Source organism: Panicum virgatum, chromosome 8N (genome assembly GCF_016808335.1).
Source record: "Panicum virgatum strain AP13 chromosome 8N, P.virgatum_v5, whole genome shotgun sequence".
Lineage (NCBI taxonomy): Eukaryota > Viridiplantae > Streptophyta > Magnoliopsida > Poales > Poaceae > Panicum > Panicum virgatum.
Window position 1 is genome coordinate 47,884,828 of NC_053152.1, and position 22,549 is coordinate 47,907,376.

Below are 22,549 nucleotides of genomic sequence, written 5' to 3' on the forward strand. Positions count from 1 at the left end.
TTTGCTTGATGTAATAATGCTATGCTAGTCTTTACCTTTCGCAATCAAAAAAACATGCTAGCCTTGCTTTATGCTGAAAAAAATGAACATCCCATTGAGTCCCCCCCCCCCCAATATTTGGCTTCCTAGCTCCGTGGTTAGATTGTGGTGGAACACGATTGGACATCATTCTCATGTCTCGACGCGTTCAGCCACCCTAACCATCTTAGGCTGTGTTTATTTTATAAAAAAGTTTGAGTTTTGGTACTGTAGCACATTTTATTATTATTTTATAATTAATATCCAATCATAGACTAATTAAGCTTAAAAAATTTATCTCGTATAAAAAATTTATACTGTATAATTATTTATTTTTTCAACTGTATCTATTAAGATTCGATGTGACGGATACTGTAGAAATTTTTTTTAACTAAACATAGTGTTTTTTTTAAAAAAAACCTCTGTCAAAAAGCACTAGGTCCAACCCCTCTGCCTTGGAGGCCCAACCCACAAACCTGTAGGTTCAGAATCTCGGCCCACGTGCCGGCCAGGCTGAATGCATGGGCTTGTTTCGGCCCGCGGGTCCGGCTTGCAGAGTGACACTGACAGACAGGTGGGCCCTTCCTGATTCCCCCCATCGAAGCCGACCAAGGCGGCAGCGTCCGTCTGGTCTGGTCCGGGCAGGGGACGCCGGCCGGCGGTGAGTGAGGTATCGAAGCCGACCAAGGCGGCAGCGTCCGTCTGGTCTGGTCCGGGCAGGGGACGCCGGCCGGCGGTGAGGTGTGAGGTCGTCGTGGTTTGCCCGGAACACGTGCCAGAGACGGCTTGACGATTGAGGAATGGATCGAAACAAAATCATCCGGGGGCGGCGACCCGTGCTCCTGTCGACCTGTCTAACGCCGTCGCCGCGCATCTGCAGGCGCCGGGGGCGGTGGCTCGGCGGTGATATCATCTCTGGATCCACCGCCGATGCAGCTATTGTCGCTGTTAGTCCCTGAACATCAGTAGATGTTTTGTAGGACATAGATGCAACCAGCTTTTGGACATTGCAAGAGTAGGACTGTCATAGCTGCGACAATGTTCTCCACCTGCCATTCTGAAAGTAAATCTGCTTCATCTGTGGGTTGGCTAATGAATTAACTAAAATCATTTCAAAGTGCTGCCTATTTTGAGTGTACCCGTAGAAATATGTGAAAATAAACTGAATTAACTACTCTATTAGCAGTGGCGGAGGTAGGATGGAGAAGAAGGGGGGCTGAATCAATGAAGTTGTTAATTTGTATAAAGTTTTAATTGTGATTTAATATTTTGCTACAGTATTTTTAGTGTAATTATTTGCTTTAGGGGGGCTGGAGCCCCCCAGCCCCCCCTGTGCATCCGCCGCTGTCTATTAGTCACTAGTCGCTAAAATGCCAGTTTCAGGGCCATAGCCTGATACATTTTAGTGTATACCAATCTATTGCCAGTACATAAGTGTTTGGTCCTGGGAACTGGACCTGTAATATATATAGGTCAGTATACTGTAGTATTATATTTAGGTATTTGGTGATTTTGTGTCCATATGCCAAAGTTCTGGAGTGAGACACTTTCCAAAATACAAAGCAAAATAAAATGGCACCGTTCCAGTACTCTGTCACTGAAACACTTCATTGCATCAATATATTTACAATGAGCACAATACAATAAATCATAAAAATATGTCTTGTCTGAGATATATACCAGTCTAGTCTACTAGCAATACTAAAGTTGGCCAACTTCACAGCGACAATACTTTCAACATAGCAGCATCCAAGATACCCTGCTCCCTCTGAACCAGAACACTGCAAGAAGAATTTTACATTACTAGCAGGAGATAATGTGCAAAATACTTAAAATAGAGTTATTGGTTAAGAATGATGAGATTAACCTAACTCATCCTTTGTTTGGTTTCTCAGGACAAAGTTCTGCGATCATGCAATCCGATCACCTTGCATGCGCTGCATCTTTGTGGCTGTAGCGCTTTCTTCTTTTTGCTCATTCTTATTTTGTTGTTGCCCCTTGTCAGCATGACCCTTGATTCATTTCATTCTCCCCTTTGAACGGGTATCATTTGGGGGTGGATATCAACTTGCATAGGAATTGGACATCCTAAAAACTCTTCAATTCTACTTTGTTCTTTGGCTGGAACCATGTCAGTAATTCTGTCAGCAAGTGCATATACACCATCCCTCAGAAGTTGCATAACATAAAGTGAATTTTTAGCTTGAATGAATAGAGATTCAATCTTGTTGGTCATATCTGAAATTAATCTTTGCAGTACTGGGTCTACTGGACTTTTGGCCCTTTCCTCCAACAAGATACCATCTGAACTCAATACAACTTCTTTCTTACAGTCCTTCCTGAACCTTTTTAGTATATAGATGCTTGGGAGTTCATCAATCTTGGCACTTCTAAGGGCATGTATAATACTAGTGCATAGCGCGCACTATCGCGCGCGGACCTGTAAACTTTGTATCATTTCTTGTAATGCAAATTGTATCTAATTGCGAACTATTGTATCAAATGTATCACATTAACAAGCGATAGTACAATTATGAAGCTCGGTTGCAAAGAAGAGCAACATTAGCCTCAAATATTTAGCTAAGTGGTAGTTCCAAAGCATAGTTTACAACATTGTGAAATAGGATGCCCTTAAGCTAAAGTAATTTTGAAGTCCTAGGAACATTAATTGTTCGGCACGTGCGAATATTAACATCAAGTTTCTCACTGGTGTAGTAATCCTCCAGGCTGCACAAGAAGCATGGAGACCAAGCTGATGATGCTGGCAGAAGAGTATGGACCTGTACACGAAACTACCAGATGCTTGGAACCTGCGCAAAAGTAACTGTCTGGGTAGGCTACATAGATGTGCAAAAGAAGGTAAACAACGAAAAGGTGAAATTTTAAAAAGTTAAAAGGATTAACTAAAAGAAAACTGCTGGTTACTTGAAGAAATGTATGGAAGGTTCTTTTTTTTCCTAAACTACTGATGTTTTGAGGAAATGCAATGAGGTCTGGCACATTATCCTTTTTCCCAAGTGTCATGTATGCTAACTATAAATTTCATGAACGAATGCGTGTTACTTGAATAACTCAAAGGCAACAACATTAGAATTGCATGTTTAACAGAACTAACCACAAATATTTACTTGGCAGGTCATTCTATCAGCTCTAAATCAAGGAATGCAAATGGCACAGAATAATTTGAGTTTGTGTTTTGCTTTAAAATTGCAGAGTATACTTTTTAATGCAATGTTCTTAGCACTCTAAATGTCAAAATATGGTGGGAACTATTAATGCAACCATACTTCTGTTCATACTATAGAGAGTAGTAACTCACATATATGAAAAAGGAATATCTGCCTATGTCAACAGAAATTCTGAACTAACAGATCATTTCCTAAACTCAATAATTAATCATGCACATGTATGGGAAAGAATATTCATGTCTTATAACATCTGGTAGTTCATTTTATTTTCCAAGTACTAAATGGACAGAAAATGTATGCCTGCATCAACCAAATCTGGCCCTAGAACTCATATAATTAATAGTTTAAAGAAAGTAGCTCATAGTACCTGCGAATGTCTTTAGCAACATGGGAGTACTACCTCCCAAGGTTCTGTAGCAAGACCAAGACCTGTAAAAAAGAAGAAGACCATGATCAGTAATTTAGTGCAAAATTATCAATATTGGTTTATACGTATAGTTCCAAAGTCATCCTGATCCCACATGACAAAAGAGGGAAGATCAACAGAAGGAACATGCAGATATTCTGGAAGTAAAGCATGACAGATGCAAAGATTACATCGGAAGCTTTGAATGAGACTTCCAGGCTTACAGCTCATTATAGTAACATGAATTACAATCCTAGCAGTTCGATTAAATTTTTGCTGATATGTACAAAATAAAAAGGCATACATAGGTTGTAATGCTACACATACACTTCCAAATCTCATTGACTGTACTAATGAAAGCCGGAAGACTAAGTTTTACAAATCGCATAATATTGAGTGAGCGACAATATGCACAAACAACCTGTTTACTCAGCTTCTGAATAAATTTTAGTGTTGCAGAGTGTAGATTTATCACCTTAAGTTAACTGGTTAAACTAATCAAAGTGCAGCCACACTCCTCGTAGTGCAACACCTCAACGCCTCATATTCGGCTGTAAACCAAAAGATATAACAGAGCACTGATTGGTAAAAAAAACTATGACAGCTTTTCTGTAAGCATCATTCTGCTAGAAGCATGTTATGTGTGCCTTCGAATTTAGAGGATATATGAAATAATTACGAATGGTCATTGAAATCTGAAACTCCGCCTATGCTGACTGGAAGACTCTCTCTCTCCTGAGTCGTCTCAGCATAGCCGGTCCCAAGCCCGGATAAAGGAGGAGGGTTGCGTTAGGTTTTGTCAAACCAACATAAAAACAGCCACTCTAATAGATTTGAAACCCACAAAAAACTCGTTGGGGCGTAACCCTCTTAGCGACGCGCTACATCGGAACCCGGGTGTGGTGATAAATGGGCAAGGGCCAGGTCGCCATCCCCCCAAGGGCGCGTCGTATCATGACCTGGGTATGATGATAAGTGAGCAAGGGTCGGGTCGTCACCTGAATGGCGCGCTACATCTATGCCCCGGTGTAGTGAAAAATGAGCAAGAGTCTTCGCACTTCCCTCGACGGGTGCGAAGGGTAAAGAAGCTAGCCGAGCCAATTAGGATTCGTATAGGTAGCTGGAACGTAGGGTCCCTAACGGGTAAGTTGCGAGAGCTAGTTGATGTAGCAATTAGGAGACGTGTAAATATTCTATGCGTTCAGGAGACTAAATGGAAGGGCCAGAAGGCGAAGGAGGTTGAGGATACTGGCTTCAAGCTTTGGTACACGGGAGCAACTCCGAGTAGGAATGGTGTAGGCATCTTGATTGATAGGAGCCTTAAGGATGGAGTCGTAGATGTTAGAAGGCAAGGCGACCGGATTATCCTAATCCGGTTGGTAGTTGGAGATTCGGTTTTGAATGTGATCAGTGCCTATGCCCCTCAGGTAGGCCTTAGTGAGAGCACCAAGATGCAGTTCTGGGAAGATCTAGATAGCATGGTTAGTACCGTGCCTACCAGCGAGAAACTCTTCATAGGAGGAGATCTCAACGGCCATGTGGGTGCGACTAATGTAGGGTTCGAGCGAGTGCACAGAGGTTTTGGGTATGGTAGCAGGAGTCAAGAGGGGGAGGATGTGTTGAACTTCGCGTTAGCCTATGACTTGTTGATAGCGAATACCGTGTTTAAGAAGAGGGAATCCCATCTTGTGATATTTCGTAGTGGACAACACTCGAGCCAGATCGACTTTATCCTTGCTAGGAGGGAGGATAGACGTGATTGCTTAGATTGTAAGGTGATACCTGGGGAGTGTATTGTCCCTCAACACAAGCTTGTGGTGGCGGACTTTCGTCTTCGGGTACGTGTCCACTGGGACAAACGTGCCAAGATTGCGAGAACAAAGTGGTGGAAGTTTAGAGGGGAAGCGGCACAAGTGTTTAAGGAAAGGATGCTAGATGAGGGGCCTTGGGAAGAAGGAGAAGACGCAGATGACATGTGGCTAAAGATGGCAACATGTGTTCAGAAGGTGGCCTCAGAGGTGTTTGGCGTGAGTAGGGGAGGCAAACAGGAGGGGAAAGACATCTGGTGGTGGAATGACGAGGTGCAAAGGGCTATTAAGGAGAAGAAGGAGTGTTTCAAGCGCCTCCACCTTGACAAGAGTGCAGCCAACATCGAGAGCTATAAATTAGCGAAGAGGGTTGCAAAGCGAGCTGTGAATGTAGCAAAGGGTATGATGACCTGTATCAGCGGCTAGGCACGAAAGAAGGGGAGAAGGACATTTATAGGATGGCTAGGATCCGCGAGCGGAAGACAAGGGACATCAACCAAATCAAATGCATTAAGGATGGGACAGATCGACTGCTAGTGAAGGATGAGGAGATCATGGATAGATGGAGAGAGTACTTCGACAAGTTGTTTAATGGGGAGAGTGAGGGCCCTACCCTTGAGTTAGATGACTCTTTTGACGATACCAACAGACGTTTTGTGAGGAGAATTCAGGAGGTAGAGATCTGGGAAGCTTTGAAGAGGATGAAGGGAGGTAAATCGATGGGCCCTGATGGTATCCCCATTGAGGTGTGGAGATGCCTAGGAGATAGAGCAATAGTATGGTTAACTAAGCTTTTTAATCTCATTTTCGGTCAAACAAGATGCCGGAAGAATGGAGGAGAAGTATATTAGTACCTATCTTCAAAAACAAGGGTGATGTTCAAAGTTGTACTAACTATCGTGGGATTAAGCTGATGAGCCATACGATGAAGCTTTGTGAGAGGGTTATCGAGCATCGCCTAAGAAGAGTGACAAGTGCGACCCAAAACCAATTTGGGTTCATGCCTGGAAGGTCAACCATGGAGGTGATTTTCTTAATATGACAATTGATGGAGAGATATAGGGAACAGAAGAAGGACTTGCACATGGTCTTCATTGACCTTGAGAAGGCATATGACAAAGTACCGAGAAATGTCATGTGGTGGGCCTTGGAGAAGCACAAAGTCCCAACTAAGTACATTACCCTCATTAAAGATATGTACAAGAATGCGACGACGTTTGTCCGGACATGTGATGGCAACACCACTGACTTTCCTATTAACATAGGCCTACACCAGGGGTCAGCATTGAGCCCTTATTTATTTGCTTTAGTGATGGATGAGGTCACAAGGGATATACAAGGTGAGATCCCTTGGTGTATGCTCTTTGCTGATGATGTGGTGCTAGTTGACGAGAGTAGGGCAGGGGTTAATAGGAAGTTGGAGCTGTGGAGACGCACGTTAGAATCGAAAGGGTTCAGACTTAGTAGGACCAAGACCGAGTATATGATGTGCGATTTCAGCGCGACTAGGCATGAGGGGGGAGATGTTAGTCTAGATGGACAAGTGGTGGTTCAGAAGGATATTTTTCGGTATTTAGGATCGGTGCTACAAAAGGATTGCGACATTGATGAAGATGTTAGGCATAGAATTTCAACTGGCTAGTTGAAATAGCGACAAGCTTCTGGCATCCTTTGTGACAAGAGGGTGCCACAAAAGCTAAAAGGCAAATTCTATAGGACAGCAATTCGTCCGGCGATGCTATACGGTGCTGAATGTTGGCCTACAAAAAGGCGACATGTCCAGCAACTGAGTGTAGCAGAGATGCGGATGTTGCGGTGGTTTTGCGGGCACACAAGGAGGGATAGAGTCCGGAACGAAGTTATTCGGGATAGGGTCGGAGTGGCACCAATTGAGGAGAAGCTTACCCAGCATCGGCTGAGATGGTTTGGACATGTCCAACGAAGGCCTCCTGAGGCGCCGGTGCGTAATGGGGTTCTTGAGTGGGTCGATAATGTAAAGAGGGGGTAAAGGTAGACCTAGACTGACGTGTGATACGTTAGTCTAGATGGACAAGCCGGAAGATGACAAGCGTCAACATCTTAAAACTTTATTTTTGAAGGGATTTGTTGATGGTAAGCCAGTTACGAAGATGCTGGTAGATGGAGGTGCAGCCGTGAATATAATGCCTTACGTGATGCTGCACAAACTTGGAAAATGTCAAGATGATCTGACAAAGACTGATATGATGCTCAAGGACTTCGAAGGAGTTGTATCTCCTGCATTGGGAGCATTATGCGTTGACTTGACAATCGGCAGTAAGACCCTTCCTACTACTTTCTTTGTTATTAATGGCAAGGGTTCGTACAGCTTACTGTTGGAACGAGATTGGATTCATGCCAACTGTTGCATTTCCTCCACTATGCATCAATACCTTATACAATGGATTGATGATGCCGTCGAAATAGTGTCTGCCGATTCATCATTCAGCATAGCTTTGGCTGAAGCTCATACAGTAAGTTATGATAATGTGAGTTGTTTTTTTGGCCAAGCATGGGAGAAGGATTCCTGCGAGTAGCCGATTATGAATCTACATCAATTCAAGCAAGCAGTCCTCCAGATGAATCTTGTCGGATGAAAATATAGCCGATTGATAGTATCGGTTGGGATACAGGCCATAGCCGATACAATAAGTATAGCCTCTAGTGCAAAAAATATGTAAAGCCGACTATAATCTAAATACGTCGGTTAACACATGGCCGATGCGATATGCGTCGCCCTTAGAGCAATAAAAATACAAAGAGAAGTGTATTTTTGTTGGCATTTATACTGCAAAATATTATTCATCACAGCGAGATTCGGGAGTCACATGATGAGCATATGTCACAAAGCAGTTGGATTGTTTGTGTTACAATGGACGAGTTTCAAAACTACAGCTCAAGATATTGTCAGGTTTCTTACAACGATCCGAGGGCATTCTGGATCGCATTCATCGCAGGCAGGCGGATTTTGTCAGCTTTTTGGATCACCTTGTTATCATCACTTGCCGAACCAGGGATCGGCTGCATGCTCTTGTGCAGTTGGTAAGCTTGGCGTGCTTGTTCTTGCTTTTCTCTTTCAAGTCTGATGATGGTTGGTTGAATCCTAGCCAAGTCATTATCTACGACATCAATCTCTTGGTTGACTCGATTGAGTACCTGAAGGAGAGAGTCGCGCTTGGATTCCAGTTCGCTCTTAGTCTTCTTCATAGAGTCAATTTCGGCACAGGTTGATTCTAGTTGATTCTTGAAATCATCTCTTTGCTTTCAGATCTGTTCCTGCTGAGCACGGTCGGCGAGACGCTTCTGAGCCTTGAAAACTTGTACTCGGTGACTCTCGATAAAAGCTGCAGGAATCAAAACTTCTTCGATTGATTCTGGGAGTTGGCCTTCCAAAGTCTTCAGAATAGTGCGAATCGGCTTGGCGTCCCGGACCAGTTAACCAATATCCTGGCTCAGAAGCTGGAATACCTCTTGGAGCTTGGCCTTGACATCGTCAGGTAGTACAGCCGATTCAGCCGAAGATGGTTCTTCTTCTTCTTGTGCAGTGATTCCGATTTGGAAGGAGAACATGCTATTATCTGGGGAATCCTGCGCCTGAAATGAAGGATTGGTTAGCAGATGGAAATCATCGAGTTGTAAAATTGGCCGGAGGGAAAATGCTTACTTGCTTCAAGTTTATTTCATCAAGATTAGAGCCAGAAGGAAGAAGTGTAGAGATTGTGGTATCAGGTGTGTCTTGTTGGATTGATAGTTGACTGGAGGATCCGGCCAATGCTTGCTGGGTAGCCTGAAAGTGTTTGTCAAAAATTGCATGTGAATTTGCGGATAAGTTCTGGGTTTTACCTGACGAAATGAAGATGATGTTCTTGCTTTCTTCGAAGAGGGAGATAGTGTCCTGATCTGAAGATGACAAATGATTGTGATCAAAGATTTAGAGTAAAAGCATGGAGGATGACTGTATGAGTAATATCAAATTTGACTTACTATAGCTAAAAGAGGAGCCAGTTCATTGATTAATATTTACAACAGCTAAATTAGGCTGTTACACTGGCAGTTACTCCTAGTCTACTCGTCATCAAAGACGTTGCTGATCACTGCATCTAAGCTAACTTCTTCGACAACAGCATCAGCAACTATACTAAGGTCATCGACGAGCTCGTAGAAGTCCTCTGGCTCTTCGCCCACCGGGAAGACCGGGTGGAAGGTCCGGCAATCAGCCCCGGACATGGTTTGCACCACGGCGATGGCGACGGTGGCACCCCGGTGAACTCCATGACTGGCGATTTCCCGGACACGGTTGCGAACGTCTTGCAGGCGGGTGACGACGGTGTCACCCCGTGCATTCACCGCATCCGTTGCGTTGGCGGCTGCGATGTGGAGGGCTTGGATCTGTGACACCAGAACTAAGGAAAAAGGAGTCAGATGGCAGAAACTGAAAAGTGAAGGGAAGCCTCGCATGGAAGAAAAAGGCTTACAAGCAACTCTGGAGTCGGCGGCGGTGAGCTGAGCGCGGACGACCGCCCGATCGGATTGCGCCACCTCCAGTTCGGTGGCGAGACGGTGAGACCTCTTGGTCTCCTCGGAGTAGTTCTCGCGAGCCTCGTCCTTCTCCCGGAGAAGCTGGCGGATGTACTCGCGAGTTTCCTCGTTGAGGTCGTGGAAGGGGCTCTCCGGTTCGGAAGAATCCGGAGATGACGGTGAGATCAGTTTTGGCCAAGATTGAGCTAGTCAGTTGTGAAGGGAATACATTACCCGTGGCGTCGGCGGATCGCCGGTGGCTGGCTGGAAGAACTCTCACCGATGCGCTTGTTGCTTGCCATTGTTGGGAGGAAGAAACTAGGGTTTTTGGGGTTGAAGGAAGAAGAAAGGGCAAGGAATACTGTGGCCGATAAAAGTTTGCTCTTGATGCTCGACCGATGGCTATTATTTATGGGCCGGGTGGAGAGAAAGGATCGGGTAAAAAGACAGAAAATGAAGTGTCATATTTGATTTGTGTGGACAGGAAGCCAAAGACGAAGGGCGAAGAAGAGTTGTTCTAAATGCTGGTTGGAGCATTGGTGCAGAAGGGTAATCATGATTCAAACTAATTTCAGAGCAAAAATATATTACTCCGAAACTAGGGGGCATGTGTTGACACCGTTTTTTGGCACGTGTCAAGGAAGATGATAGTGTGAAGGAAGAGGTTGCCAAAAGATGTACAAAACTGACATCGGCCAATGGAATGGTAGCCGATGGGCCGAGGGAATATTCTAGTATGGGAGGTGCTGATGCGCTTGGCTTGGCATTTGGCCGGTGTTGCCGATGAAGTCAAGGAAATATTCTGGATTTGACCAAGATTATGGCGTTTCGGTTGTGATTTAGTTATGTTTATTTTAGGGGATCTCTTTTCTTTTTAGTCAAGATATATGTTTGATGACCTGGAGATAATTGTTAGAATCAAACAGAAATTCACGAAGCAAAGGTTTCAGGTTTCTTACTTGAGAAGGTGAAGCCCTTGTCCTTACTTTCTTCAGCGCCGGAGACAATGTCCTAATCCAGAAAAATGATTGATACATGTTAATAGTCCGAAGATAATATAAGGAGTGTAAGTAATACCAAAATTAACTTACTCTGGTTGAAGGAGGGGATGTTGGCATGTCTTCGGCAGATTCTCCAGCTAGTAGTATAATTGAAGTCAGAAAATAGAAATACTGAATTGTTCTGGTGCGAGAATTGAAGGGGTAAGTTGGTTACCTGGCAGAGTATCCGGGACATTTACAGCCAAAGTATCGGTGAGCTGTGCCGATGGTGGTGTTGCCGATAGAGAAGCTTGCTGACCATGAGTCCAACGCTTGCCGTTCCACATGTATAGTGGCCTCAGCTGGTACACCGTCTTGGTTAGCAGCTGCTCCGCCTTCTCACCATCGACACTGACCTCATACTCAAAATCCTCCCTGACAACCCTGCGCACCACTCCTTGCAACCATGCCTCGTCGCAGCACACCTCCACCGCGGTGCCAGGATAAAGACGCACCTTGCTCTCCCGCGGGCAATGGTATTCAGCCGGCCTGATGTACCTCCAATGCCGGTACACCGCCACCTTCCCACCGTCCACTTGATCATCCAGGCACTCCAGGACGTAGCTCAGCCTGTCGACCGCCTTGACCACCGTCGCGGGGAATCAGGAGTTGCCGTACGCCTCCCGCTCCCTCAGCAATTCGACATTCTCCCCGGCCTTGTAGACCCTGACGGCACGCCTCGGCTGGACGGCGATCACGGACAGCGATGGGGCCCACTCGCCACCGATGTAGTCGCGATGGGGGCGGACGAGGTGTGCGGGGAAAGGGAGGACCTCGCGGGTGATGAGGAATGCGACGGTGACGGGGGAGCCGGGGTCGGCGGGCGCAGGCGCGACGACGATGCCCGACCACCAGCCGCTGCGGTCGAAGACCTCAACGAAGTCATGTAGGAGGAAGCGCGGCAGCGCCGTGGTCGACGACGGTGACCCCGGGCCCGGGGGATGCGGGGGCCGCGGGCGGACGTGGGAGGGCGCGGGCGCGACGTTGCAGCCGAAGGCGTCGGCGAAGTCATGTAGGAGGAGGCGCGGCGGCGCCGGGGTCGACGACGGAGATCCCGGGCCCGACGGTGGCGGGGGCCGCGGGAGGACGTGGGAGGGAGCGACGGAGTCAGGGGCGTACTGGGCTTCGAGGTGGGAGTAGGCGACGGTGTACTTCGCCGGGGACCTGCGGCCGGTGGCGGGGTCGAAGCCGACGACGGTGGCCTCGTACCAGGAGCCGTAGAAGCCCTCGTCGTCGATGCGGACCTCGATCTCGGTGCCGGGCGGCAGCGGGTTCGGTTTATGGGAGGGGGGAAGCGGGGAGGGTGTCGGCGGACCTTCCTTGCGGCTCCGGCGCCGGCGCCGCGCCGGCGGCGAGCTGCCAGCGGGCATGGGGATGGGGATGGGAATGGCGAAACTACGCCGAAGCGTCGCAGAAGCACCGCACGGAGCGAGTGAGCAGCGCCGCGCGCTGGTTCCGAGCACGCCGGCCGATGGGCCGAGCCGAGACGCTAGGCCACGTCGAGCACAGTGCACATGGGCTCAGCTTTCAGGCAAGGCCTATCTCAATTCGACCCACTTCGGCCCAGCGCCACACGGGAAGTAAAACACACAGAAATTCAAATTGGATTTTTTTCTATAAGCACACAAAAATTAAATTAAGTGGTAGAAAATAGAAAATGTGTTCCAAAAAAGTTGATAATTTTCCAAGGTAACTTACATATTGTTTTCTTCACAAGGGTCCCATTATTAGTTATTTAAAAATAAAAAAATATGATTTTTGCATATAAAGTTGCAATGTAAATGCACAACTATCATTAGTATGGTAAAGGAAAGGCAATATCCAAAATTGAAATGTATCTGAGGAAGAAAATGAACTATGATGTGCAAACTTCAAAGTTTAAGTTAAAGTGTATGAAACATCGTGTACACCCGTCCTTTTTGTGTACAATATGTACTTAAAATGTTGTGAAATCATGTGATGGATAGCGGTTTGGGGATATAAGTTTAAGTTATAAGCTTTTTTGTTCATAAAATGATTCCATGCCAAAATTTAGAATTTTCTGAGCAAATTTAAATATTACTACAATTATTGGATAGTGGTTTGGGGATATAAGTTTGAGTTCTCTCTAGAAGAAAGTTAAAATTTTTCATATCTATAGAGGAAATGGGATACAATACATGACATACAGTTAAATATGGATTTTATACAATTTTTTGAATCAATTCTGGTGGCACATGTAGTTCAAATTGGAATTTCTTTTCATAAGCACACAGAAATTAAATTTAGTGGTAGAAAATAGCAAATATGTTCCAAAAAAGTTTAGAATTCTCAACAGCAACTGACATATTGTTTTGTACATGCAAAAAATATATTTTGCACCCATGACATAAACATATTTACAATTTTCTTCACAAGGATATTTTAAATAAAAAAAGGAAAAAAATAATCTGAGGTAGTTATGGACTCTATTTGGCTCGCCCTATCCGGCCCAATGATTCCTAACCGTCCATCCACGATCTGACGGTTACGATCGTGCTCACACAGTATAAAAGACGAGTCTCGGTACCCTAGCTGCTCCCTCTCCTCTCCGCCACTCCCGGGCCGCCGCTCCTCTTCTTACCCCTACTCCTCCACCTCCACCAGGCGATTCCACCCAGATCCATGGATGCCAGTCCACGGGGACCGTGGCGATCGTGGGCTCCCCATCCCATGGGGGCAGGTTGCTCCCATCCTCCTCCTCCGGCTCGCATTGCGGCAGCCGCGGCCGTGCGGGGCGAGGCGGACGTGCTGCCGCGCCCTGAGGGCGAAGCGGAGGCGGCTTTGACGGGCCGATTGCTCTAGATCTAGCGGCTGGAGTTCAAACGGCGGGCAGTAGCCGCAGATCTCGCCTGCGCGATGGGCTCTCCCCACGGAGGATCCTCCGCCGCCGTCACCCGATTTGAGCAGATGCTGCCCACAGCCATGGCGCCATCGCCCACGCCCCAGGCCATGTCCAACTCAGGTGTGCGCGCTTCCCAGATCCGGTCAGCTCCGGCTGGCCGCTGGGCCTCTCTCTCTCTCTCTCACACACACACACACACACACACACACACACACACACATCCATCGCTGCTCTCTTCCTCAGATCCATTCGACGGGAGCTCTAGCGCCTCCATTGCCACCGTAGGCTGAGCGCCATGGCCAGGCACCTCCTCCGTGGGATACGCCTATGTGTTGCTGCCTCGAGCCACGCGCCATGGCCGGGTGCCACCGCCGGTGGCCGAGCGTTGCTGCAGATGCCCGGTGCACCTGCGGCCGAGCGCTGCTGCTGATGCCGCGCTCCTGTTCCCCGTTCAGAGAGGCTATCATGGTAACTCTGGCTGCACCACAACTCATTTGGAAAGATGCCGGCGACCACACGCGGTACTGCTACTTTATCTCGAAATACAGTTTTCAAGGTCTTTCTTCTGAATGTTCCTCTGAGCTTCTTTCTTTCAGGTCTCAACTACATGCTTCTATGCTATTTAGTTGATAATTTTGCAGGCCATACAGAATGTGTGTGATTCATTGCTAGCCAGTGCTGCACATTTCACTAGCTTCATGTTCACTGAAATACTTCTCTAGCTGATGTATTGGTAGCATCGCTCGAAACAAAATAGATTCAGTTTTTCAGTATCAACTATATGTGTTTGTCTAACTGCATGAAATTGAGTCCTTAGATGCAACTGATTTTTTAGAGTTATATCTGCAATGATAAAAATTTAACATACTTTAGCTATCAGAATGGTGTACTCAGTACTAAAAAATATGGGAATCATGGTAGCATCTCGTAATCAGTACTTAGCTCTGCAGAAACAGGACCCTGTGCATTACTGGTATGAACCTGCAGCTTGACCCTTCCTAGAACTCCTTTTCTATGGCAAGTAATGAAAAACAATACTACTAATAAATAGTTCATATTGCATATGTGCAGTATAAGTTTCAGATTATTAAGTCATATTCCTATGCTTATTGTTATTAGTTTTGGTGATTAATTCATGCAGGCAAGAAGAAAACATGTACATAATCTGCACAATGCTACAAGATAACTGGACCAGCTAGCGCAGCCGAACTGGACATTTCTGTGAGCCCCAATCCTAACATATTTGTTTTACCTGCAGTTAAAGTGTTTGATGAAATGCATCCTCAACAGGCAAAAAGATAGCAAGTCGGAAATATGCCTTGAGATCTAGGTAATACTCTCCTCTCCTTCGGTCCCTCTGCTGTCCTGAAACTCTGATATGTTCTTTTAGAGAGTAGAGAGTAGAGATTAGAGAGCACTAAAATGAATCTTACAGTGCGCTGTTCTGCTGAGATATATGATTTATGAGTGATTATAGATGTGGTCAGTATTTGGGATCTTCATGGGTGGATTCATGTGGGATAGATTTTGGATAATTTCATTTTGCACTTGTGCTAGTACTCTGGCATGCATTTCAGATGTTGGCAGAAGTCTTGGACAGCTTGGAGTGAGCACCGATAATATCATTTGTTTGTTTCGTATTTTTCATTGATATGCATGAATTTTTTTGGCAAAGTAACTTTTTTCATGTAAAGTTGATATTAAGGCGACCTATTCAAATTTGATTCTACTTTAAATTCTAGTTGTAACTTAGAGCATTACTTGTTGTTATGATTTGATAGTAGCCCCTTGGATTCACAAATCTTTTTATTGCAAATATTGCTGGCTGAAAGTATTTGACATTTTGACAATGTGCTCTCTTCAGGCTGAGGATCATATGCAAGGAACAAAGTTGATGTTTTATTATTTTAAGATCTTGTGCTAGATTAATATTTAAGTTAGACTATGGGCTTGAATTTTTGTACTGTGAGCCTAATTCTGGAGAATTAGGTACCAGATTTGAACGACAATTCTGAGAACTTGGATAATACATTTTGTATATCTTGTGAGCTGAATTGATTATTTTTATAAATGGGCTAAATTTCCCATGGGCTTGTATGAATGACTATTTAACGGGTATCCAATCTGAGTGGAATTGTAATGTGCTGAAAAATGGCCCATCGTAGCGGCCCAGTTCGAAAATGAACCCAATAACAAGTGGGCCAAGCTTTTCTAAAAAATGCCACATCAGCCACTACATATGCCATGTCAGCTGCCATGTAGGATGCCACATTAGCTGCCATGTCATTGGCCACGTCGGATGCCATGTCAGACGCCACATCGGATGCCACGTAGGATGCCATGTCATTGATGGTTGAACACATGGCATTATTCGTGACAACATCTGTGACATTTATTTTTGTCATAGATATTGGGCTTGGGCTGGGTTAAATAGACTTCGGGCCATTTCATGACGGTTTAGAAATGTCATAGATTGTGCTAATCTGTGACGATTATGGGAAAAATGTCACTCGATTTAATCTGTGACGCTCAATCCATGACGTTATCTGAAATCGTCATAGATGCAGTTTTATGACATTTTTTAGCAATATGTGTCGAATTTGTTTCGTCATAGATTAAATGATTTCTTGTAGTTTAAAAAATATTTGTTTCGAAACATGTATATGTCATTAACCTTGACCCTGCGATGATGACACTACCATTTGGGGCCAACCTTAATATCCGCGACATGATGCAGTACAAGAATACGTTGAAGGAGTACGACCTTGGTCCCAATGGTGGCATCCTGACCTCGCTCAAAGGTGCGGATTTCTTCATTAGGACTAACGTCGTACCCCTTCATCACATTCTTATACTGCATTGTGTGTCCAGGATATCAATGTTGGCCCCGAATGGTAATGTCATCACTGCAGGCTCAAGGTTGACGACACGTATATGTTTCGAAAGAAAGATTCTTTTTAACTTCTAGATGGTTTCAACGTGAACCTAAATAGATACATCATTAGAGTGTCGAAGTAATTCATTCGTAAACAAAATAAATACCAAAAATACATCTTTTGTTACTTTCAATAATTAACATTTCACATTGAAATCCACAATATGGTGATATATGCCCACTCAAAAAAAATCTATTATACTCAATGTCATATCCATACTTGAACAACTAATACAAAATAATTCATTCGTAATGCAAAATAAATATCAAGTATACATCTTTTTCACTTTCAATAATTATTCGGTTTAACATTTTACAATTGTCATACATACTCTCCGGACCATTTCACAAAAGAGTATGTATCCCCACCCGCCCGGCTAGCCGTTATACTCGAGACTAAAGTCTCCATTGGTCCCAAGGCCAACGGCGGCCGGGACAAAAGAGCAGGACCATAGACATGTTTTGTAGTAAGCTGTAACAGATTAGAAACAAGTGATGTATCATCACCGTACCTATTCTGCCTTGAAAATCTAAAGCAAAGATAGAAGAGTTCTCTCATCAGGACCAGCACCTAGCATGGCAAGGATTATGTGCACTACCTGATGGCTACTTTGTTCGTGGTTCTTGTGATGGCTTCTTCCAACTCTCCATCCTGCCAACCTGTAGGCATTAATTCTCTAAACATATAATATATATCTTCTATATCGATATCTATATCGATATATAGATATACTTAAACATAGATATGGGTATACGTAGATACATAATAAAATATATCTACATCTATATATCTATATCTATATCTTACATAGATATAGATATGGAATATATATAATTAAAGATAGATACCGGTATACATAGATATATAATAAAATATATCTATATCTATATATCTATATCTATATAATAGATATGATATGGAATATATATAGATATAATTAAACACAGATATATGTGTATACGTAGATATACATAATAAATATATGAATCTAGAAAATTAAAACCACTAATAATTTAGAACGGATGAAGTATAGCTGCCTATAAATACTAACCATGAGATGTGTCCAAATGCACATTTTTCTTATTTTCTTATTAACATACTTGTTATCATCTGCCCAAAAAGAAAAAGAAATGGCGGCGATCTCACTCACCTCGCTGCTCATCTCCCTACCCCAACAATGGCAACTTATCTGTGCCGTCTCCCTCCTGCTGTTAACGTGGAGTTGGTGGTCGTCCAGGGAAGGCCGGCTCATCAAGCTACCACCGGGCCCCTCCACGCTGCCCCTCCTGGGCAACCTGCACCAGCTCGGCCCGCTGCCACACCGGGCCCTGCGCGACCTGGCCCGCGTCCACGGGCCGGTGATGCGGCTCCGGCTCGGCCGGTCGCCGGCCGTGGTGCTCTCGTCGGCGGCGACGGCGTGGGAGGCGCTCCGGGGCCACGACCTCGACTGCTGCACGCGGCCCGTCTCGGCGGGCACGCGGAGGCTCACCTACGACCTCAAGAACGTGGCCTTCGCGCCCTACGGCGCCTACTGGCGCGAGGCGCGCAAGCTTCTCACCCTGGAGCTCCTCAGCGCGCGCCGCGTCCGGGCGGCGTGGAGCGCGCGCCGTGACCAGGTGGAGCGGCTGGCGAGCACCCTGCGCCGCGCGGAGGGGAAGCCGGTGGCGCTGGACGAGCACGTCCTGCGCCTCTCCGACGAGATCATCGGCACGGTGGCGTTCGGCAGCATCTACGGCGGCGACAGGTTCGCCCAGCAGAACAAGAGCTTCCAGGACGCGATCGACGACGTCATGGAGATGCTCGCCGGCGCGGGCTCCTCCGCCGAGGACCTGCAGCTCCCCAGAGTGATGGGCCGCCACGTCGACCGCTTTACAGGCTTCGCCGCCCGCCGCGAGCGGATCTTCAGGCAGCTCGACGCCTTCTTCGAGACGGTCATCGAGCAGCACCTGCTGGACCACCACCCTAATAAGCGCGCGGAGAACGGCGGCGACCTCGTCGACGTCCTCATCGACCTGTGGAAGAATCCCCGTGGCGCCTTCACCTTCACCAAGGACCACGTCAAGGCCATAATCTTTGTACGTTCGTCAACAAAAATCCTCTTATATTAATTATTTTATTTCATACCACATGCTGCATTGATTTACCCCATGGGCCGGCATGCATGCCATCGATCTTGATGTGTTTGTGCAGTCGACGTTCGTCGCTGGGATCGACACGAATGCAGCGACGATACTGTGGGCGATGTCAGAGCTCGTCCGGAACCCTCGCGTGCTCAACAAGGTGCAGGCCGAGTTCAGGGCTGCGGTGGGCGGCGGCAGGCAGGTGCAGCCGGACGACATGGCGAAGCTCAGCTACCTCCGGATGGTGGTCAAGGAGACCCTGCGGCTGCACCCGCCGGCGCCGCTGCTGCTGCCGAGGGAGACCATGCGGGGCATCCAGGTCGGCGGCTACGACGTGCCGGCCAAGACCAGGATCTACGTGAACGCGTGGGCGATCGGCAGGGATCCGGCGAACTGGCCCGACGGCCCGGAGGAGTTCAACCCAGACAGGTTCGAGGCGACCGAGGTGGACCTCAAGGGGGAGCACCCCATCCTGATGCCGTTCGGCACGGGGCGGCGGATATGCCCGGGCATGGCCATGGCCATGGCCACCGTCGAGTTCACGCTCGCCACCCTGCTCTTCGGCTTCCAGTGGGCGCTCCCGGAGGGGATGGTGGCGGACGACGTGAGCATGGAGGAACAAGGAAGCCTCATCTGCCACCGGAGCACGCCGCTCGTGCTCGTGCCAACCCTGTACCGCCACGGCCTTGATGAATAGATAAAGCGATCGAGCTATAGTGATCGATCATCATCAGTATGAATGAACAGATCAATGCGCGCGGTTATCTATATATATACAGATACTGTTTTTATTTACATCTTGTATTAGCAGGTTTGTCCGAAGTCAAAGTTAGCCAACTTTATTCAAATCTATAAAAAAGTATAGCAGCAGCTATACAACCCAACATATGCACTATCAATATATATTTCATAGTGGATTCAATAAAAAAATAGCTCAAAACTTGAATATATACCTTGTGACCAATAAAATTTAGACCCAAATTATGTTAGTTTTTTTGTTTCATGTGAATTTCTAATATGACATCGAATTATGTTAGTCTTTTTTGCACGTTCGATTTTGGAGATTGAAATTTTGGAAATTGCGCCAGATCGAAGGCTTTTGTGGGCCAAGTCGGCAAAGCGGTTCTCGCTTCCGCATTCTTCGCCACGAATTTTAAGGTTAAAACAAAGATTTTCCTATTGCAACAAGATTTTTTCCCGGTCCTGATTATGTAACAAGGAAAACCTAGGAACTAAAAATAATTTTCTGGTTACAATAACACGTTTCCAGTTTTGGAATCGTTGTTTTCCAGTTTCAGCTTGGTTCAACAGGGGGGGGGGGGGGGTAATTTTCCAGTTACAGTAACATGTTCCCAGTTTCGGAATATTTGTTTTTCCTATTTCAGGTTGGTTGGGTGTAATTTTCCGATTACAAGATCCATTTTCCGGTTTTGGTATCGTTGTTTTTCTGTTTCAGTCTGATTGGGTATAATTTTCCGGTTACAAGAACCATTTTCCGCTTTCGGTATTGTTATTTTCCTGTTTCGAACTGGTTGGGTGTAATTTTCCGGTTACAAGATCCATTTTCTGGTTTCGGGATGGTTTTCTTCTGTTTCTGTCTTGGGGAGGATGTTAAATAGTTATTCAGCACCCTGGATGTTAACTAGCGCCATATATATATATATATATATATATATATATATATATATATATATATATATATATATATATATATATGAGGGTAGATATAGATATAGATATGCGATAAATACGCTTCCTGTACCTCTCTCCCAACAAGGCGAGGGTCGTAGAAGCATTCTCTTCATCAAGACCAGCATGGGAAGGGTCGTGTACCTGATGATGGCTACTCCATTCCTGGTTCGTTTGATGATCTCTTCTAACTCTCCATCCTGCCAAGCGCGTATGCACCACCCCTCCTACCATTAGCTGCACTGCATGATTTTCAGGTGGATCATCTATCGTCTTGCTCTGCTAATGATATTGCGGTTGCATGTGTAGGCATCGGGCGGTGGTGTAAACCGCCGGGACTACCTTGCTTCCCGCCTACGGACAAGGACTACTGCAGGAAAGCCATCTGCCCATCTGTTTGTGCCATCAACGGGCATGAGACCAGCCGTGCCTAATGCAAGAAGGGTCGCGGTCGCCACTATGAATGGCTGTGCTGCTGCCCACCACTGCGTTAGTTAGTTGATGAACTGATGAACTGAACTGAACTGAACTGGTGTAACGTGACTATCTAATGCATCGGTCATCATGCATGCATGGCTGATGGAAATCGTTCAAATAATCTAAATCTGCTCATCGATCTGTTAGCAAGTGTCTGTCTGTTTGTCCGGTGTTTCGCTTCCTGCTACTATAGTTTAATGTTTAATAATTCATAAAATCCAGGAGGAGTACCAGAATTGTCTAAATATTGCAATGCTGATTTTTTTTGACGAATCAAGGCCAGAGGGCTGAGAGTAAGTCTACTTGATCATTTCATTTCGTCAAAGCAAGATTACAAGATCAAGCAGCTAGCTACTATTGAACCGGCAGATAGTAATCAGGCTGGAGTGGTTGCCACCCAAACAGATGGGAAAGAGAGGAGGACCGACAAGAGAAAAGATGGCAATCCAAACCCAATGCAAGTTCAAAATTTGAAATTTGAAACTTGCCCCAAGCAAACCACAACAACTAACTGCCGATTGATTTCATTGGTTTCTTCATGTACCCGGAGGAGGAGTGTTTTGATTACTCCTTGGTGACAGTGCAACAGTGCAAGTTGCCAACAAATTAAACCTGAATGTTTTGTGCAGTGTGACTGTCAGCAACGATACTCGACAGGTCTCCGTTTTTTTAAATATTTTTTATTCATTTTTTACAGAAAAAATACTCAATTTTTTTTATAGAAATAGCCCCTGGCGCCCTGGGCGGGGGCGCCAGGGGGCATGGCGCCTTGGTCCAGGCCCCAGTGTAAAACCCTATTTTTGTGCCTTTTCAAAAATTGTGAAATAAAATATTGAATTTTCAAAGACCAAATAAAATTTGCTTGAACCCTTAGTAGCTTTAAATTTCTTTTAAAATAAAAACCCTTCAAAAAGTTTTGAGTGCCCCTTTAAGTTGTTGTGGTTCTAAGAACTTTTGTTGTTCATGTTTGTGCCCTAAAGCTCCATTCAAATTTGAGTCCAAACTGTATTTGAAAAATGATTAAACCTTAAAACCTCAACTGGGCCGCCCTCTCCCTTTCTTTCCCGTGCGGCCCAGCCCGACCCGTCTTTTTTATTTTTACATTTTTCAAAAAAAAATTTTACAGAAATATATTTTTGGATTCAGGTTTTACAAATCTATACCCCTACCGCCCGGCAGGTGGGCGGTATGGACCTATATGTAAATAAAAATAAAAATTTTTTGCGCTGAGGTCCTTGGGGGAGCCTGCCGCCCCCCTGCCGGGCGGCAGGCTCCCTCCTCAAATATAAAACTCCAACCCTTCCCTCTGCGACCTCATTTTCTGACCACGAGATCCAGAGAGGGGAGAGGGAGAGAGGAGGGGTGAGGGAGGTAAAAAAACCGGCGAAGCCCTGCAGGATTTTTGATCCGAACCGCAGGTAACCAATATTTCTCAACTTTGTCATTCCAGATTTTTTTTATATTTAAT

At 45.6% G+C, this 22,549-nt stretch overlaps 3 protein-coding genes and 1 pseudogene across 3 annotated transcripts; 2 read left to right on the plus strand and 2 right to left on the minus strand.

Moving 5' to 3' along the window:
• The first annotated feature begins 4,328 nt into the window (after positions 1-4,328).
• LOC120685180 lies at positions 4,329-6,690 on the plus strand (annotated as a pseudogene).
• A 1,502-nt stretch (positions 6,691-8,192) lies between these two features.
• Positions 8,193-11,598, minus strand: LOC120685932. Its single transcript, XM_039968065.1, has 6 exons — positions 11,172-11,598; positions 11,048-11,094; positions 10,916-10,972; positions 9,282-9,338; positions 9,103-9,225; positions 8,193-9,032 (listed from the first exon to the last, which is right to left on the minus strand). The coding sequence occupies exons 1-6, from the start codon at positions 11,281-11,283 to the stop codon at positions 8,874-8,876; spliced, it is 555 nt and encodes a 184-aa protein (XP_039823999.1). The 5' UTR covers positions 11,284-11,598; the 3' UTR covers positions 8,193-8,873.
• LOC120685181 (vegetative cell wall protein gp1-like) lies at positions 11,599-12,366 on the minus strand. The gene has a single exon (XM_039967003.1). The coding sequence runs from the start codon at positions 12,364-12,366 to the stop codon at positions 11,599-11,601; it is 768 nt and encodes a 255-aa protein (XP_039822937.1).
• Positions 12,367-17,925: 5,559 nt separating this feature from the next.
• Positions 17,926-19,612, plus strand: LOC120685182 (4-hydroxyphenylacetaldehyde oxime monooxygenase-like). Its single transcript, XM_039967004.1, has 2 exons — positions 17,926-18,870; positions 18,986-19,612. The coding sequence occupies exons 1-2, from the start codon at positions 17,926-17,928 to the stop codon at positions 19,610-19,612; spliced, it is 1,572 nt and encodes a 523-aa protein (XP_039822938.1).
• Positions 19,613-22,549: the final 2,937 nt, after the last annotated feature.

Excerpts from the sequence above, each read along its gene's own strand:
- LOC120685932 (XM_039968065.1), bottom strand. The coding sequence starts at position 11,283 with ATGTGGAACGGCAAGCGTTGGACTCATGGTCAGCAAGCTTCTCTATCG. Across the intron at positions 10,973-11,047 it reads CATCCCCTCCTTCAACCAGA|ATTAGGACATTGTCTCCGGC; the intron begins GTAAGTTAATTT and ends TCATTTTTCTGG. Across the intron at positions 9,226-9,281 it reads CATCATCTTCATTTCGTCAG|GCTACCCAGCAAGCATTGGC; the intron begins GTAAAACCCAGA and ends AAACACTTTCAG.
- LOC120685181 (XM_039967003.1), bottom strand. The coding sequence starts at position 12,366 with ATGCCCGCTGGCAGCTCGCCGCCGGCGCGGCGCCGGCGCCGGAGCCGC.
- LOC120685182 (XM_039967004.1), top strand. The coding sequence starts at position 17,926 with ATGGCGGCGATCTCACTCACCTCGCTGCTCATCTCCCTACCCCAACAA. Across the intron at positions 18,871-18,985 it reads ACGTCAAGGCCATAATCTTT|TCGACGTTCGTCGCTGGGAT; the intron begins GTACGTTCGTCA and ends GTGTTTGTGCAG.